Below are 19,688 nucleotides of genomic sequence, written 5' to 3' on the forward strand. Positions count from 1 at the left end.
TTCATTATAAACGTGCTGATATTCATGTTGCACTTTGGTCATGGATTCGAATGTAGCGAGCCACAGAACACACTGAACTTTCCTCTGTACCGTCCACATCTCGACTGGCATGGCCGTGGTCTGCTCCACTGTATACACAGTGTTAAATCATCATCTGCGCTTGTGCACATGCTGCCATATCATCCTACAGAAACTGGGAGGGTTTTCCTTTTATTTGGTGCAGATTTCACATTTCTATTGTCTTTTGTTGCTTTCCTGTGACCGGTCAAAAGTGCATCATGACTTTACGGACACACTATATGTATGTATGTGTATATATATAACTAAGTAACAATACTAATAAAATTAATAGCAATTGAGGGAATATTGATATTTATCAGAATTCATGCTTCACCAACAACAAAAACAATAGTTACCTTTACAAATGCAACAATTTTCAAGGAGATTGTTGCTAAATACAAGGAGTTCATCACAAAATCCATTAAGTTCCACCAATCATGGATGTAATCTTGAAATCCACCATCCCACATCTGTTTTATTTCTCCCCATATGAAGCCTGCAATTATAAAAAATACTTATTGTTAGCGTGATTTTCAATCAAATTACTAAAGACAGATTTATAAGAATTATAAGAATTATGGCATCTTGGAGCTGTCAGAGACCATATAGTAATAATAGATAACAACATCTATTGCTAGAAGTAATCTATGGAGTCCTGCCAGATTTTAGGACTTTCAGGACTCTGAGCTAATTGTAGAGAATGCTTTAGGGCAGCTTTACTTTCTTTTACATGGTATTTGAAAAATTCATAAGAATTTTGCATATAAGAATGTGCAACTTGCTAATCAAACTGTAATTCCTCTTTATTATTTTTTTCATGGAATATATTATAATATTTACTTGTAAAAGAATACTTTATGGCATTCTTCATCTCAAATCCAAAACAGTGAATCTAATAAACATATCTGGCTTAATGCCATTAAACCGAGTACTTTGTTGTGCTTTTGTAAGCCATCAGCACCTTTGAAAGTCTGATCTCAAATGTGGACAAAAGGCTGTTGTAACATTCATAATACTTCATCACATATTTAGCAAAAGCTTTAGCTCTATATCTAAAGAAAATAAAATTACTTTTCTTTATTATGGTAATATTTTTAATAAGAAATCTTTTATTTTTAAATTGTAGAAAGTACTTGTAAAATATCACTATATCATTATTCTATCTTCATAATCTTACTAAAATTTTATAAGTGTTTTCAAAGATGAATGATAAGAAGAATATATTAAAGTATCTAGAATCAGGATATATTAAAGGAATATATATGATTTTATAAGTACATTAATTTACAAGTAAACAATAAGACTCTGTTAAGAAAAACGATAGCCTGGAAAGTCAAATATGTAGCACAGAGTTTCATATCTGTCTGACACTAAAAGCAAGAAAAATTCAGATTAGTTATAAAATCATAACTTTTCATGAACCCATTAGAGAGATGAGAAACCAAGGAGCCCATACTTGAAGGAAAAGCAGGTTTCTCCAAAGAGAGCCACATGTGAGCATTAGGTCACCTATGGCAGAGAAGAGGGGTAACAGACACTGGCATTATACAAAGGAGTAAGAATACTTCAAAAAAACTTTTCAAATGACTAAAGGCTCAGTATGGGCTAGCATGATAGGAGAGAATCCATAGCAGTGGTTCTCAAAGTGTGCACTAGGGAGTACTGGTGCGCCCTAGAATATTTTCAGGTGTGCCTTATGGTATTCCAGAGAATTATGTGCCTGTTGAGGACCAAAAAACCAACAGGGTTTTTGGAGTTTAGATTTTGGGGCACAGAGGTGTGGGGAATTGGCTGTAAGCTGGCAGTCTGCCCAATCCCTCACCTCACTTGCCTGATTAGGTTGCAAAAGGCTGTTAAGCTGTGGTGCTGGATTGTTTACACTACCCCCATGTTCCCCAGAAAGACTGGAGGCAAATTTCTTCTATCCTTTGTTTGGTGTAAAGTTAAGATGATATGTATGGTGGGGGTTTTCTGCACTTAATACAATTAAGAGTAAAAAAAGAGGAATTCTTCAATGTATTGACAAGGAAATGAGAGTTTTCCTTTCAAATATATGCCCAAACATTGAAGAAATTGCTAGGACACATCAGGCTCATGTTTCTCATAAACACAAGAATGAAAAAACACATTTGCACCAGGACCTACTGAATTTACTAAATCTTACTAAGAATGTATCTATCTATCTATATATATATATATATATATATATATATGAATTTTTTCAGCAAAGTACAAATAGAAGGATAATTTCTTGACTTGATAAAGGACACCTATTAAAATCAACAATTACCATCATACATATTTTGTGAAGGGCCAGAAAATAAATAATTTAAGTTTTTTCAATTAATGATTGTGTGTAGTTGTGTTACAGTTACTATTTAGATGAACTGCCTAAGGGCTAGATTTAGCCTCTAGGCCAGGGGTCCCCAAACTTTTTATACAGGGGGCTAGTTCACTGTAACCTCAGACCGTTGGAGGGCCGGACTATAAAAAAAACTATGAACAATTTCCTATGTACACTGCACATATCTTATTTTAAAGTCAAAAAACAAAACAGGAATACAATATTTAAAGTAAAGAACGAGTAAATTTAAATCAACAAACTGACCAGTATTTCAATGGGAACTATGAGCCTGCTTTTGGCTAATGAGATGGTCAATGTGCTCCTCTTGCTGACCACCAATGAAAGAGGTGCCTCTTCCGGAAATGCAGCGGGGGGCTGGATAAATGGCCTCAGGGGGCCGCATGCGGCCCGCAGGCCGTAGTTTGGGGACCCCTGCTCTAGGCCATAGTTTGTCAACTCCTGTCTTATATCTTGAATGTAGTGATACAGGAGTCTGTGTGTTTATAACATTTTAGATATCGGGACACTAAAAAATGTAGTGGTACAATTTAACTTGAAGGCAGCAAAATTTATGAGATTGATGTGGATGAATGAATAGAAGTAGGGATAATTTAAAAAACAAAGAAAGTATTAATTGTGATATACTGGCAACAGGTAATATATGCATTAAAATACATGTCCTTTACATTTTCTGTAATTTGAAAATTTTTACACTCAAACTTTATAAGAAATAAAAATAAATTAGATACAATAGTCTATCATTTGTTGGAAAATAACAATGGCTACTTAATGCTTTAAATAAAGTTTTGCTTATTAATGTTGTTATTTAATTTAATAACACACACGACTGATTCAGTTGAATAATTATAATGTGCATTTAAAGTCTGCTGTAGACCGCTGCTTTATTCTAGATTTGGTGTTTACATCTTAGCTTCCCTTTTGAGGTTTCTTTTATAAATAAATTTCTTTTGAGAGCTAACATAAGATTGAGGGAGCTGATAATGGCCACCACCTCCAGTTTGAAGAAAGGATTGTATCAGAATTAAATAAAATATGGTATATGTACTAGATTTTAGATCTTGTGGGAAATTTAAAATTTATCCAACAAGGGGGAAAATGCTTCAAGTTTTGTGGTATTTTTGCTACTGAGCCTGTGTACAGTCTCAGAACCTAGTAGGAAGCACAAGAAACAAAGAAAAACTGAGGCCCAAGGAAATGGCGTGACTAATGATATGCTACCAGTTAATGGACAAGCCACGGTTGGATCTCAAGCTCCTTATTGCAGTGCTCTCAGACAACAATTTCTTATTTTTGAGATTTCCCAATGTAGTTTATTTGTTTTTGTTTTGTTTGAAATGTTCCCAGTTCCCAGAGGTTAGATATGCATGCATCCAATCATTGCTTGAACAAATGAATTTCAAACTAACTTTCTTCAGAAGGTACTATGGTAAGAACTGCACTGTCAGGTGAGTGAGGTTGTCAGGCTCAGTTCAATCAGGAATCAGCTTTTTATTCTTAGCCAGTAGTCTCATTCCTCTAGGTTTTAGTTATCTCACTTCAAAGAAAGCGAGGTTTGGACTATATATACACAGAATTTTATATATAAAATTACACAAGAATTAGCATTCTACCCCAGTAATATAAATAGCCAGACATTGTTTCTTCCATTGGGAGTTCTAACGTTCTACATTGTTTGGATTTTCAAAATTTTACTAAAATCAATCATCACAATAGCTAACATAAAAGATTAGAAATGACCCTGTACCTAAGGACACAGACTTGCTTTGGTCCGCCTCGGAAAGCAAAAGCTGAGTTTTTGCTGTGAAAATCATAGAAAGGAATCTTCTTGCCCATGTAAAGAAGGCAACCCAAGTTGTTTCAAAACTGATATGGATCAACTTGTGCAGTCAGGATTCCAATGCAAAGCCTGGAATATCTTCCATCAGTCATATTCCAGAGCAAAAATTAAGAATAATTTGACCCCTGGGTCTGTCTGATCAGTAAAACTCATTCCAATTCTGAATTTGTGATCCTGCAGTTTTCAAATTTGTAAGTATCATAAAATGAAATGTACTTTCAATACCTGTTAACCAACCAGAGTGTTTATATTTCATTTTCCTTTACAGATAAATTGTATCTCTCTTTCTGTTCCTACCTATCTGAAAAGACCAATGTGATTATTAATAGTCATCAAAATAGAAAACTTCAAATACTTCGTGGATGATTATGTAGAGAAATAAAGACATTAGGGGCTAATTATTTTTGATGGCAAAATAGGGACCGCTGGGAAGGAGTTATAGTGAAACAGTTAGGAAGCTGGTGATACGGCAACATTTTAACTGAGAGCTTCTTAATATCTGAACAGACTCAATTTTTATTAGATGGGTTCAAGGAGATGACACTTCTGTTGGAAGTCTAGATGAGAAGACTGTGAGGTTTCCTAAGGAGAGTAACAAAACAAAACAAAACAAAACCCCCCCTCACAATTTGGATACATTACAGTTCCTTTGGAGTTCACAGAGGAGACTTTAAATTTGACTTTCCTGACAACATAAAAATAATATTCCTTCTGACCTTTGTAAGGCACAATTCTATGGAAAAAACAGAGACCCTGATCAAATTGAGCTCTAAATAAGACAGTAGATTAGTGATTGTCAGCTAATGAAGCTTGGGATCTTTTGTTTTTTACGCACCAGATTAGATGACCAATTCTTACTACTCTAGTCATTACATATCTACTTGAGGGCTATTGCTTTCTATTTGTTATAAACACGTTAGTGAAATCCGATATCTCTTTTATTCTGGCAACATTTACTGAAATTTCTGAAGAAACAAGCCTTTAGAAAAACTAGAGGGTAGTATTAACTGATTGAAAAATGCATCCAGACAGCAAACCATTCATGGTCACTAAAATGCCTGAAGAGAACAAAGTTTGAGGGAGCTTCTGTTGTAAGATGTTTGTCCTGTTCCCACAATAAGAACACTTCAAAATTGCTTTCTGCTGGTTATAAGGGATGACATGATTTCTCTGTTGTCTAATTACAAGCATTGATGTCTAGACTGTGGGGACCAACAAGGGAAGATCACAGTGCAAATAAGTCAGAGAACTTCCTTTTAAAAATATATGCAGATGCCTGGAAGTTTTTACTGTCATTTTTTCCCAGCTTCCTCATAAGAGTTTTTAACAGGGATATTTAAGTGAGTGTTCTGCTGTATTCTTTTGTGTAAAACAGGGGTCCCCAAACTTTTTACACAGGGGGCCAGTTCACTGTCCCTCAGACCGTTGGAGGGCTGGACTATAAAAAAAACTATGAACAAATCCCTGTGCACAATGCACATATCTTATTTTAAAGTAAAAAAACAAAACGGGAACAAACACAATATTTAAAATAAAGAACAAGTAAATTTAAATCAACAAACTGACCTGTATTTCAATGGGAACTACACTCCTCTCACTGACCAATGAAAGATGTGCCCCTTCCGGAAGTGCGGCGGGGGGCCAGATAAATGGCCTCAGGGGGCCGCATGCGGCCCGCGGGGCCATAGTTTGGGGACCCTTGGTGTAAAACCAGCGAGAAGGATGAGATGAAAGTAGCAGACCTGATATATCACAGTTAACACCCCTCATTTGACATAAGAAATGTAAAATACTGCAAAAAGACTTCTTGTATTGCTGTCAGTATTCACACAAAGAGTAAATAATCCCAAACAAAAGGCAAGTCATTATTTCATCTGTGACCACCAAGGGACTGTTATGGTGACTAGAAAGCTAGCAGAAGGATCTGACTTTGGGAGTCTCCACAGAACACTGAGTTCCACACTGCAGTATCCAATCAGTGTCAATGAAAGAACAGAAAGAATTCCGAATTGCTGAGGTTTTTTTTGTTTGTTTGTTTTTCTTTTCCAAATCAGGGAACAAAAAAGTAGAATGTACTCAAAATTCTGCTTCTGTTCAAAGAGAAAGCTAAATATAGTTATTTTACTCAGTAAAGACTCATATTATGCTGGACGGTAAGAGGCACTAAGTACAAGGGCAATTCCTATTGTGTCAATGTTATTCTTAAACTCACCAAGTGTCCACTTTCTGAGGAGAGCTTATATAAAATCTTAGCTGCACCTTTCTTCTAGACTTTACAAGAGGCATGAGGACCTTTTCTGTTACCAGCCATCTGTCACTCCAATCCTATGGTTTATATAAAAAGAAGACTTAGAAGACAAAAGGCAACAAAAGAGCCTTGTGTTAAACAGAAATCCAGCAGGAGAGCTGGGGGTGGTTACCCACCAGCACAAACACCTCCCTAAGTCAAGTGATGGGGAGTCTAAGCAAATCCCTCATAAAAACTAGAGATTTTTTACAAGGAGACATTGGAATCTCAATCGCTGCTTGGGCATCTGTTCAAGCAATTATCTTGCTCATCTCTCCTTGGGTATAGTTCATCAGGGAAAATAGAAAAACAGTGGGGCTTAGCAGTAGGGCAGCTGTCAGCAGGCTAGCCTCTTGCCATTCAATGTGGCAAGGTTTTGTAATTGAGTGAGGAGAGTGAGTATACAGTGGTACCTTGATACACAATCACTTTAAATCATGAGCAATTTGAGAGATGAGCAGTCACTCATGGGATTTTTTACTTTAAGTCACGAGCAGATATTTGAATCACGAGCTTCCGCCACCCTTCACTAGACAGCCTGCAGAACGTTCTGAAAAAGAGGAAGAAACAAACTTCCATGTTGAAATGGCCTCTAAGTGAAAGTGAGGAAAGTGTGGCAAAAAAGCCCAAAGTCAGTGAAGAAAATGATGATTGTTGGGCAAATGAGTTTGTAAAATTTATATTTTCTGAGTTTGTTCATTTTTATTGTTAAAAATGGCACTGAGCAGCTGTCTGTAAAATTGTTAATTACCTTCCTGCTTGGGAAGGGCCATTGTTATGCTTATGTCTCCTCCCCCTAGCCAGCATCTTTGCCTGACCTTAAAGGTAAATACACTTCATAAACAAGTTTATTTCTTTACATTCTCTCTTATGTGTATATATATACATATATATGTGTATTTTTATTTATAAAGTACATTGTCTTATTTGAAAGCATATAAAACAAAAAATTTGTGTGGTTTTTGGAGTCAAAACGGATTAATTGCATTATCATTAAGTTAAGTGGGGAAATTAGATTTTACACATAAGAAAATTGAGTCATGTGCTCGGCCATGAAAAGAATTAAACTCGTGTGTCAAGGTACCACTGTATATATCACAGCAAGAAGCTGGGTTTGAGCCATATTGCCTTTCTGCTTTTGCTATGGCATGGGACCCCAAAAGAAGTCAAGTGCTGATTCCAAGAGTTGAGGAAGTAGATGATGTCAAGAGGGGCTGGTTCAGAGAACTGTGCAATGTGAAGGCACATAGGCTCTCTAAAGAACACACATGCACCTGTCAGGAGAGTTAGCATGTCAAAGCCCCCACACAGGCTACTCAGTTGATGCAGATAACCAACAAGGAAAAAGCTGTGACCAGAGTTCCAGTATGTAATGTAGATGTTTAATTTTTCCTGTCATCCCTCTTCCCGACAGCCAAGGGAAGAGGGTGACGTAAAAAGTTTGTGTCCCTTTTTCTGGTCCTGTATTGGAGTTGAAGGATGAGTGAATGACGGATAATTGCAAGTTCTTCAAGCTATGCACCAGGCCTTTTTTGAGGCGAAGAGGAGAGCTTTAAACTGATGATAAAATTCAAGTTTTAAACTGATCTGGAACTTTCTTAATAACTCAAAATTTCGGAAATTGATGATACCAACTAGACATATCATTAAGAGATGGGATGTACACTTGGTATTGGAGAAGGACTGGAAGAAGTAAAACCATTCCATGTTTATATTTGAGTTGAGACTCCATAACAAAGCCTTTACATGAATATAAATTTGGCTTCTGGAATTGTTTCTCAGTCTAATGTTTAAAGACCTCTGGAATTTAAGAATCAGTCAACAGAGAAGAGAATTCAAAATCTAAAATTTTTATAAAAATCCACAATGATTATGATTTTAATCAGCAAATGACACTTCAAGAAACTTACTTAAAGGGGTGAACTAAGTATGCTTGGTTTGACATCTGTAAACTTTAAATTACTGTAGTTTTGATATCACATTAATATTTAGAGGAGAAAGGTAAGAATATACAATTGAGAAACTAGGTATTTTCAAAGTATGCCAAGAAAGGATGCTATGATAGCTTTGATTTAAGATCTAGAATGTAGAACTATAGAACTCAGGGTCATCTAATAGCTTATGACCAAAATATAGTAACTTAAAAATTAAATAAGCTTCCATCAATGCACTCACATACTTTTTATAGAATTTTTGTTTTAAAGTTTTCATAAAAACTAAGGCATGGAATGTTTATGTAGATAGGAAAATAATGAGTGAATATTCCTCCAAATCTTTGCTCAAGTCACCTTTTCAATGAGTGATAGTTGTTCACCATATATTTTTGGAAGAGTGAATATTAATGTCTTAACTATGAAAATTCCAATTTTTCACTAAATGCAAGCTTCTATCTTTAAAACAATTTCATACAAAAATATATTTATCTCTACAATTCTCTGAGGATATTCTTATACATATACACACAAATAAAAAATTAATAATATCCTTGGAAGCAAGGAAATTTAACTTTAGGTTCTAGTAAGTGATGATGAAAATCAAAAAAGAAACATCTAAAGGTCAAATCAAAGGACTTATTAATTAATTAATGTCACCTTAAAATTAATTAATTAATTAATTTTTCCTTTCTTGGAATAGTTTGCTTCTTTGAGTCACACATAATACATATATTTTAGATTGGGGACAGGGGTGTTGGTGGAGATGGTGATGGAAATAGTGGTGATGTGATGATGATGGTAGTGATAACTCCAGTGTTTTAGCAAACATGCTATTCAACAGCAAATTATATCAAGTGTACATCTTAAAATGTGTTATATCCTTAATGAATCATAAACATGCTTGGTTCATATTTGACCTAGGTAATGATCAAAATTGGCAAAGAGGTAGAGAAAATAGAAAATAAGTTTATGTTTAGAGATGAGTTCCTGGGTTATTTTTGCTTTGTTGAATTTTACTTTTTACATTTCTGGCTTAGTATTTATAGAGGAAAAAGGCTCTATCTAGCTCTGCAGTTACACTGACTGGAGTTTGAATTTAATACCTACACTTCTTAACTTGTTGATCCTGGGCAAGTAATCTCATTGTCTAAACCTATTTCTTCTCTGTAAAATGAGATACCAGCATCATTTATTATGTTTAAATGAAATGGAGTCACTATGAAGTTCAAATGAGACCACACATTTCAATCACTGAGCACAGTGCCTAACTTCTTAGTTTCTACCATCATTACCTCTATCACTACAACTACTACTATGATTATTATTCTTAACTAGTGAAAACCTCTTTAAACATTCCCCTAGTTTTTACTTTGACCCTTCCTCTTTGGTATCTACTCTTCTTTTCCTATCTCTCCCCTTTTTGAACCATCAGAACCCTGTTGCCAAACATTCTCTCCAGGGCTGTGGATTTGATTTGTGTTGCATTAGATTTCTACTGCATTGTCATGAGTTAAAAGACTTAATTTCCTCTCCAATAAAAGTGTCACTTGGTCATCAATAGAATGTGCACAATCAACAATTTAAATATATACAAAAGTTTTGTTGTTTAAGATTGAAATATCTTAGTCTTGGTAAATTTGTAAAAGTGACCTTAAAAATGTTTTCTTCAAAGTAATTAGAAAAATGAGATATACATATCATATTGCATAATGATCTGATTTTTTAATACAATGGAATACTACTCAGCCATGAGAAATGATGGCATATTACCATTTATGACAACATGGATGGACCTTGAGAACATTATACTGAGTGAAATAAGTAAATTAGAAAAAGCTAAGAACTATATGATTTTACACATAGATGGGATAGAAAACAAACTCACAGACATAGATAAAAGTCAAGTGGTTACAATGAGGAGGGAATTATGGGGGCAGAGGATGTGAGGGGGAGGGGAGTAAAGAGGAACAAATATATGGTAATGAAAAATGATTTGACTTTGGTTGATGGGCACACAACATAATCAACAGTTCAAATGCTATAGAGATGTTCACTTGAAACCTATGTACTCTTATTGATCAATGTCACCTTATTAATTTTCTAAATAAAATTTTAAGAAGGTAAAGAAAATTAAAATATTCTTTTAAATTAACAAATGGGCCTGGCCTGTGGTGGCGCAGTGGATAAAGCGTCGACCTGGAAATGCTGAGGTCGCCGGTTCGAAACCCTGGGCTTGCCTAGTCAAGGCATATATGGGAGTTGATGCTTCCAGCTCCTCCCCCCTTCTCTCTCTCTGTCTCTCTCTCCCTCTCTGTCTCTCTCTCCTCTCTAAAAATGAATAAATAAAGTAAAAAAAAAAATTTAAAATAAATAAATAAATAAATTAACAAATGGATATTTTGTAGCTGTGTTTGAACATCTATATGTGTCTTCAGCTAGTTTGCTAAGGTAGTTAGAGCACCTTACCAAGTGAGAGAGTGGGGAAAATCTATAGACTCACTTTTTATCATGGTAAGAATATCTTTTGGGGCAAGAATATCTAAGATAATTCAGGGGTAAGGCTGCAAGTATGAGTACCTGAAGCCATATGCTCTTAATGTCTGTTAGTCAAAAATGAATAAATTGTCATAAAAAAGGAAGTCTATTCATGGTCATTTATCTCTATGAGGATTTATCTAGATAAGAATGTGATCACCCTTTTTTATTTTACATTTTCAATTTGGCAGGGCTTGCTGAAATTTCCACTTTTGTAAATATCAACCTTTTAAAAGATAAAAATATAAAATAAATCATGGAAATGAGAGGCAAGATTTGTTAGAAAAAAAAACCTGTTAAATAAGTAGGTGTTTTATGCAGGATGTATAATCCGGATATTATGAGCAATTCTTGGTTTATGCCTAGGAATTCACTAGAATTTATTTTTAACGGAGCTTAGATGTCTTCTTATGATACAGCTCTTCCTCAATTCACCCTTCTTATCATATGCTCAACATGCACAGATTTATATACTAAATAATTATAGTATATTCTTAGGCACACAGAAAATATCAAGTCACTTCAGCAGCTAGTTTATTTTTTCATTGGGAACAAAGTACTTCATGTTTTATTAATATATTAGCCTTCATTAATATTCTACTTATTTTATATAAAATGTTATCAACTTCATAAATTATGCTAGGCAGATAACATAAGTCCACATCTGGATATTTTATAAATGTTAACGTTTACTTGATGTGAATAAACTATGACAGTAATTGGATTATTATACTTGAGCTATAATGAAAAATAAAATATGTATTGGGGGGAATGCCTTAAAAATTGGCATCCAAGAGGTTTTTTTTTTTTCATATTCTACTCCGTGTTATCTCCACAAACAAATGACATCTATTTGAGATAAAACTGCTACTATAGTTTAGATGAATTCTCATAATATACATTATAAATACACATGCTATGTTTAGTTTGCATGTAAGTTTTATGTAAAAAGAAATTTGTCATATGAAAATTTTAGTCATTTTGTACCCCTCATATAGGTAGTAAAAATAAAGCAAGATCTCTTATGGCTGTTTGATGGGGGAAAAAAAGGTTGATAACCTTCAATGTGTATAAGAAAATCTGAAGGAAAAATAATTCAAAAAGCTATGCAATATCATTGACTATATTTCCTATGCTGTACATCTAAAACTAATATAAATTACATTGAATGTTACTGTAATAGGAAAATGAAAGTTTTTAAAAAATTGAAAAAGATATAAACAAAAAATGTTGTAAGAGATGAGCTACAACTTATCAATGACACTGCAGTGGAAGGATATAAGAGTAATTGCAGACTTAAGGATATAAAACTCAGTAGACCTCAGTTTATATACTCAACAAGATGTTGAACTTTAGCAGGAAAGATACTAAAAATAACATAGAAACATGATTTTGCCTCTGTAATATTCACAAGATATTTAGACCTGTAATGCTGACTAAGTTCCTGTTTAAACACAGAAAGCATATAAAATAAATTCCCACACAAAAATCATATTATTTTCAGAATATAAAGGAATTAATTTGAGAGGATAGGTTTTAAAGAGAGAAAACTTTTCTACTCAATGTGAAAATTCATGATATAGATATAGAAGTATTTGTGTCAAGATAAAATGAGAGATATAAAGGTAATCATTTCTCATAAATTATGGTATCATAGGTCCAGGAAATATCCTTTAAATATGGACGAAAAGTAAATATAGTAGGAATAAAAAAAAATGTTTCTTTACATAACAAGTAGCTCACGGATGTGAGATGAGTTGAAGTTCTAAGTTGGTTTGAGAAAGCTTGAGAGAAACCCATGCACAGAGCCTCAGTCTAGCATCAGTAAAATTAACACAATGTGGGACACATTTATAATCCACACCCTTCTACATTAGTTGTTCAGTCCTGTTATTATAAATCTAAATCCTTATAATGGAGGGATCACTTACTTTACCAGACAGTAGGAATGAGTGAGAAAATATAGAAGGCTCAGTAGTATGTATGATCATCAAATCAAACTACAACTTTTTGTCTATATCCACAGTTTTGGTAAAAAGTTAAATCATTGTTACCCTGTATCTTTAATCCTCCTCCTTGGCACCTCCAATAAAAAAGGCCAATTTTCTCTGCTCAAATAATGATAGCTCCGCAGCAATAATAGGACTCAGTGGGACTTAAGAAGTCATCACTCTAAATTGTTTATTTTATTATAAAAATGTTGAATATCCTAAGGTTGTTACCACCCATAATTTAAGAGTCCTTAGTGACAGAACCTAGGTATATATTCAAATCTAGTGCTTCTTCTAGAAGTGCCTAGTAGCATCCTTTATAATCATGGGTCTAGCAAAAGACTTTGATATGAGGCACCTAGAATTCACCAGCCCTGATGAATGATATGCTCTGCTGACAGATTTATTTAACAAACATTCTTGTTCATGCTCTGTTATTTAAGCAAGATAATCATTCATTTGGTTTTATTTTTTGATTTTAGAATCTATTTTCAACCTAAAAATTCCCAGATAAATTAATAATTAATTCCCTGAAGTCAGGCCATATATATATATGAATATATATTCTTTCCTTTAGCAGATATTTCTCTTGGCTTGAATTATAATTCTCACAATTAAATATGTACAATATTTAATCATTCAACTAGGGTTTAGATATGATTTTTCTAGCCAGCTTTCATAGGGAATTGTGTGAAACTTCTGCAGGAGGTAGTCAATGACTCTTGATTTTACAAGTTATTAAAAGTTTGAAGCTTCTATTTTTAAATATTATTTACCATTTACTAGCATTATAGGACAAATCTCATTATGTATTATCTATTTCTTTCAATAAAATGTAATCTTTATAAGGGTAGAGGGCTTTTCTTCTTTTCTGTTTTTTTCTCTTCCTACCCTTTACTTCTGTATTATTATTGTCCACACCACACTTACTGCACAGAAAGTGCTATTTTTTATTGATTTCCTATAGGAAAGACTAGAAATAATACATACGCTTATATTGCATTGAATCTATAGTATTTTTTAAAATAAAATAATTTGTATTTTATTTGAGATATCAGGAATTTTAAAATCAATAATAGGAAATTTAATTTCCTAAAAGCTTCTTTAAGAATTGTTCCCAAGCCCTGACCTAGTAACTCATTTGATTAAAGCACTGTTCAGATACTCCAAGGTTATGGGCAAAGTTTGATCCCTGGTCAGGGTACATACAAGAATCAACCGATGAGTGCATAACAAAGTGGAACAGCACATCAATGTCTCTCTCCCCTTCTTTGTTCCCAAAGAATTTTCTATAAATAAAACTCCATAAAGGATACATTCCTAATGTGAGATATTAAGTTTAAATAGAAACAATTAGGATAAATATACATTGAATTTCAACTTCAATGTTATAGTATTTTATTCAAAAAGACTATTAAAGTATATCTAAACTTTTTTTCTAATTTAAGCAGGAAGGATCCATGGCTCTACTTTAAAGTTCAGTTATGAATGTGTTTATTTCCAGTAAAATATGTAAAACATATCTTGTTCCTATGAACTTTTCTCATGGTCGGTACTTGGAGTAAGTATAATCTTTTTTTTTTTCTTTTTGTATTTTTCTGAAGTGGAAATGGGGAGAGACAGACAGACTCCCGCATGCGCCCGACGGGGATCCACCCGGCACGCCCACCAGGGGCGATGCTCTGCCCACCAGGGGGCGATGCTCTGCCCCTCCGGGGCATCGCTCTGCCGAGACCAGAGCCACTCTAGCGCCTGGGGCAGAGGCCAAGGAGCCATCCCCAGCGCCCGGGCCATCCTTGCTCCAATGGAGCCTCGGCTGCGGGAGGGGAAGAGAGAGAGACAGAGAGGAAGGGGGGGGGTGGAGAAGCAAATGGGCGCTTCTCCTATGTGCCCTGGCCGGGAATCGAACCCAGGTCCCCCACACGCCAGGCCGATGCTCTACCGCTGAGCCAACCGGCCAGGGCCAGTATGTATAATCTTTAAAATCAAAAAGTATATCCATCTCAGATTCAGAAACTGTCCTGCCCATTTTTTTTCTGCTTTTTCCTCATGTTACAGTCTCAGCAGCAGTTTTGACAGTTAACTCACACTGAACTGAGACTGTGAACCTGAAAAGCTGTCACAGATTTTCTAATTAATAAGTGACAAGATGGATGACACAATACCAGAGGAGTTTAAAATGACAAGCTAAATTGTGGAAAATCTGACTTCTCAGAAAAACAAGAGTAGGATAAAGAAAAGAATAATTAAAATGTAAATTTTAACTATTTCTATAACAACATGAAAGGAAAATAAGGATTTACTAGCTAGCTACTTTAGGGTTTTCTACCTTTCCATAACTTCTTGTAGATCCAAAACATTTTTCTTTCTGTAAAATGAACAGATAGAAATGCCCTGTTGTTAAATATCCTATTATTTTGATAATATGTAAGTTTAAAGATAAACTTAAATGGGTTAATTTTAAAGAATGTTTATAGTTACCTCTGTATGGAATTACTAATTCTGCAAAGTATCTGCACTTATCTTTTAGAAAGCTTAAGAAAATTTGAAGGATTATTTATATGTGGCCAATGACACATGTTGAAAGGTTTCAGAAGACAAATATACCAACAAAACCCAGAGAAGCACTCATGAGGCATAAAAGTCATTAAAATCTAGAATTCTAAAACCTAAGGTTACATTTCATAGGCTTGCACTTCAGAGCTGGTCAGCCAGCTGTAAAATATACTGCTCACAAACATTAGGGGATATTTCAAAATGAATATGAAGCTATAAAATATCCCCTAATGTTTGTGAGCAGTGTAATTACTTAGCTTTGAGGATTAGTCCATGGAGCTACAATGGAGAAAACCTGTTTTAAACATTCTCTGTCCTAAACTTGAATGACTATTCTTTCTCTGAGCAACAAAATTGCATGGCAGTAAACATTTTTATATTCTCTATAGTATCACATTTACCCAGGACCCATGGTAATATCATCCACTCGACGATGGTTGGTGGTGGGCCTTGCCTGTTCAAGTCTGACCTGTCGATGTGCTGGGAGGCAAGCAGCAGCAGAAACAGAAAAGTCAAGTAGGATGCTGTGTGGCAGATAAATTTGATAAATGGCTTTCTGATGAACAGTCCAAGAGGGCTTTTAGGAGCTATAAGGTAGCACACAGAGAATACAGGAAAAAGAAGTCCAATTATGAAACATGTCACCATCTTGACTGCCCAGTGTCTTCTTCTCCACCCTGGAAACTCGTCGTACCAGCGAGAGGCAAGCAGCTGTTGGCAATTGGGCTGGGCCACAAACTGCATGGGAGAGAAAAAGGAAAAGGAACAGTCAGCGTTACCTGTGAAGGCTTCTGGTCAGTAATCACCTTTCTTTTGAAAAATTTTATTTATTGATTCCAGAGAGAGGAAGTGGGAGAGAAAGAAAGAGAAGCACCGATGTGTGGTTCCATTTATTTATGCATTCATTGGTTGATTCCTGTTTGTGCCCTGAGGATCACATATTCAACTTTTGTGGATGGGGAGGATGCTCTAGCCAACTGATCTACCTGGCCAAAGCTCATTAATAATATCATCAATCAATATCATCCAATACATTTAATAAAAAAAAAATTATAAAGAGTTATCTTTAAAGTCAGAAATCTTTTTAAAATAATTTTATATTTAAACAAAGATAAAGTGCATTAAGTCATTCGAAGAATAAAGCCCATTTACTGATCATTTTATACTCAAAGCATAGTGCTGTGTGCTTAGGCAAGCATGATAGAAATCAAAATACTACCATTGGACTTGAGGAAGCAAAAGCAGAGCTGAGGGAGAATATTCATAGGATATTTTATTGATGAGCAAACCAAGCTATGTACAAAGATATACACATATATGTACATATATAAGGATTATAATTTACAGGAGTTGGCAAAAGTAAGTTTACAGTTGCCTGATGTATGGTGGCAAAGTGGATAAAGCATCGACCTGGAACGCTAAAGTCACCAGTTCAATATCCTGGGCTTTCCTGGTCAAGGGATATATGGGAGTTGATGCTTCTTGCTCCTCCCCTGCTCTCTTTCTCTCTCTTTATTTCACTTTCTCTCTCTCTTTTCCCTCTCTAAAATGAATAAAGTTATTAAAATACTTTTTAAAAGTTTACAGTTATGAGTGTGGGAATTGCAATTTATTCTTGTATTATATATTTTTTTCCATACAAATAACTATAAACCTACTTTTGCCCACCTCTCTATATAGCATAAAGTGAAAATAATAATAATGATTATTTCTTGGTTTAGGGTTATTTTCTGGTTATGATATATACTTGTTTTTCATTTTATACCTGTGTGTACTTTTAACATTTTCTACTTATTGTACTTCACTTGACTACTTTATCACCAGAAAAAGTAAATAAATACACTTTTTTTTTTTTTGTATTTTTCTGAAGCTGGAAATGGGGAGAGACAGTCAGACAGACTCCCGCATGCGCCCGACTGGGATCCACCCACCACGCCCACCAGGGGGCGATGCTCTGCCCCTCCTGGGCGTCGCTCTGTTGCGACCAGAGCCACTCCAGCGCCTGGGGCAGAGGCCAAGGATCCATCCCCAGCGCCCGGGCCATCTTTGCTCCAATGGAGCCTCAGCTGCAGGAGGGGAAGAGAGAGACAGAGAGGAAGGAGAGGGGGAGGGGTGGAGAAGCAGATGGGCGCTTCTCCTGTGTGCCCTGGCCGGGAATCGAACCCGGGACTTCTGCACGCCAGGTCGACACTCTATCACTGAGCCAACCGGCCAGGGCCAATAAATACACTTTTAATTGGATTGAGGCAGTAAGAAAAACATACATGAAATCATACTGGGATTAACAGAATGTAAATAATCACAGCTGAACTTGGTGAAAACAGAGCAAATTCCTTACATAAGTATAATCAATTTCCATATACAAAACATTTCACAAACATGACATCATTTTATCCTGACAACACATTCAAGATGTAGTATGGATCTCACTCTCTTTTTAAGAATGTGGATATGAGGATACACAAAGTTATAAGAGGTCAGTAAATTTATTCAAGATTACATAATATATAGTAAATGATAAAATATTGGACTCTGGTCTAGGTTTTTTGTTTGTTTTGTCTTGTTTTGTTTTTTCTGCACACTACCTTTCTTGTTGGGATTGATAATTAAGAGTTATATCACAGAAGTCAATAGCCTTTCTATATGCCAACAATAAAACATTTGAGAACAAACTCAAAAGAATAATCCCCTTCACGATTGCAACAACAACAAAAAAATACATAGGGATAAACATAACAAAGAATGTAAAGGACTTATCTAATGAAAAATATAAACCATTGTTAAGGGAAATCGAAAAAGATATAATGAGATGAAAGAATATTCCTTGTTCTTGGTTAGGAAGAATAAATATAATCAAGATGGCCATATTACCCAAAGCAAAGCAATATACAAATTTAATGTAATTCCTATCAAAATTCCTATGACATTTTTTAAAGAAATAGAGCAAAAAATCATCAAATTTATATGGAACTATAAAAATCCTCAAATAGCCAAAGCAATCCTAAAGAAAAAGAATGAAGCTGGGGGCATTACAATACCTGACTTCAAACTATATTATAGGGCCACGACAATCAAAACAGCATGGTATTGGCAGAAAAATAGACACTCAGACCAATGGAACAGAATAGAAAACCCAGAAATAAAACCACATATATATAGTCAAATAATTTTTGATAAAGGGGCCAACAACACACAATGGAGAAAAGAAAGCCTCTTCAATAAATGGTGCTGGGAAAACTGGAAAGCCACATGCAAAAGAATGAAACTGGACTACACTTTGTCCCCCTGTACTAAAATTAACTCAAAATGGATCAAAGATCTAAACATAAGACCTGAAACAATAAAGTACATAGAAGAAGACACAGGTACTAAACTCATGGACCTGGGTTTTAAAGAGCATTTTATGAATTTGACTCCAAAGGCAAGAGAAGTGAAGGCAAAAATTAATGAATGGGACTACATCAGACTAAGAAGTTTTTTGCTCAGCAAGAGAAACTGATAACAAAATAAACAGACAGCCAACTAAATGGGAAGTGATATTTTCAAACAACAGCTCAGATAAGGGCCTAATATACAAAATATATAAAGAACTCATAAAACTCAACAACAAACAAACAAACAATCCAATAAAAAAAATAGGAAGAGGACATGAACAGACACTTCTCCCAGGAAGAAATACAAATGGCCAACAGATATATGAAAAGATGCTCATCTTCTTTAGTTATTAGAGAAATGAAAATCAAAACTGCAATGAGATACCACCTCACACCTGTTAGATTAGCTATTAGCAAATGTTGGAGAGGCTGTGGAGAAAAAGGAACCCTTATACACAGTTGGTGGGAATGTAAAGAAGTATAACCATTAAGGAAGAAAGTATGATGGTTCCTCAAAAAACTGAAAATAGAACTACCTTATGACCCAGCAATTCCTCTACTGGGTATATACCCCCAAAACTCAGAAACATTGATACATAAAGACACATGCAGCCCCATGTTTATTGCAGCATTGTTCACAGTGGCCAGGACATAGAAACAACAAAAAAGGCCGTCAATAGATGACTGGATAAAGAAGATGTGTCCCATATACACTATGGAATACTACTCAGCCATAAGAAATGATGACA

At 35.0% G+C, this 19,688-nt stretch overlaps 1 protein-coding gene across 2 annotated transcripts in view; it reads right to left on the bottom strand.

Moving 5' to 3' along the window:
- Positions 1–19,688, bottom strand: part of TRPC4 (transient receptor potential cation channel subfamily C member 4) — a 270,133-nt gene that overhangs the window by 94,403 nt on the left and 156,042 nt on the right. For both annotated transcript variants that reach the window (XM_066234980.1, XM_066234979.1), the window contains exons 4-5: positions 15,967–16,303; positions 417–556 (exon numbers count right to left, since the gene is read on the bottom strand). In XM_066234980.1, coding sequence (XP_066091077.1) covers positions 417–556; positions 15,967–16,303 — 477 coding nt within the window. The remainder of the gene's footprint in view (positions 1–416; positions 557–15,966; positions 16,304–19,688) is intronic.

Source organism: Saccopteryx bilineata, chromosome 6 (genome assembly GCF_036850765.1).
Source record: "Saccopteryx bilineata isolate mSacBil1 chromosome 6, mSacBil1_pri_phased_curated, whole genome shotgun sequence".
NCBI lineage: Eukaryota > Metazoa > Chordata > Mammalia > Chiroptera > Emballonuridae > Saccopteryx > Saccopteryx bilineata.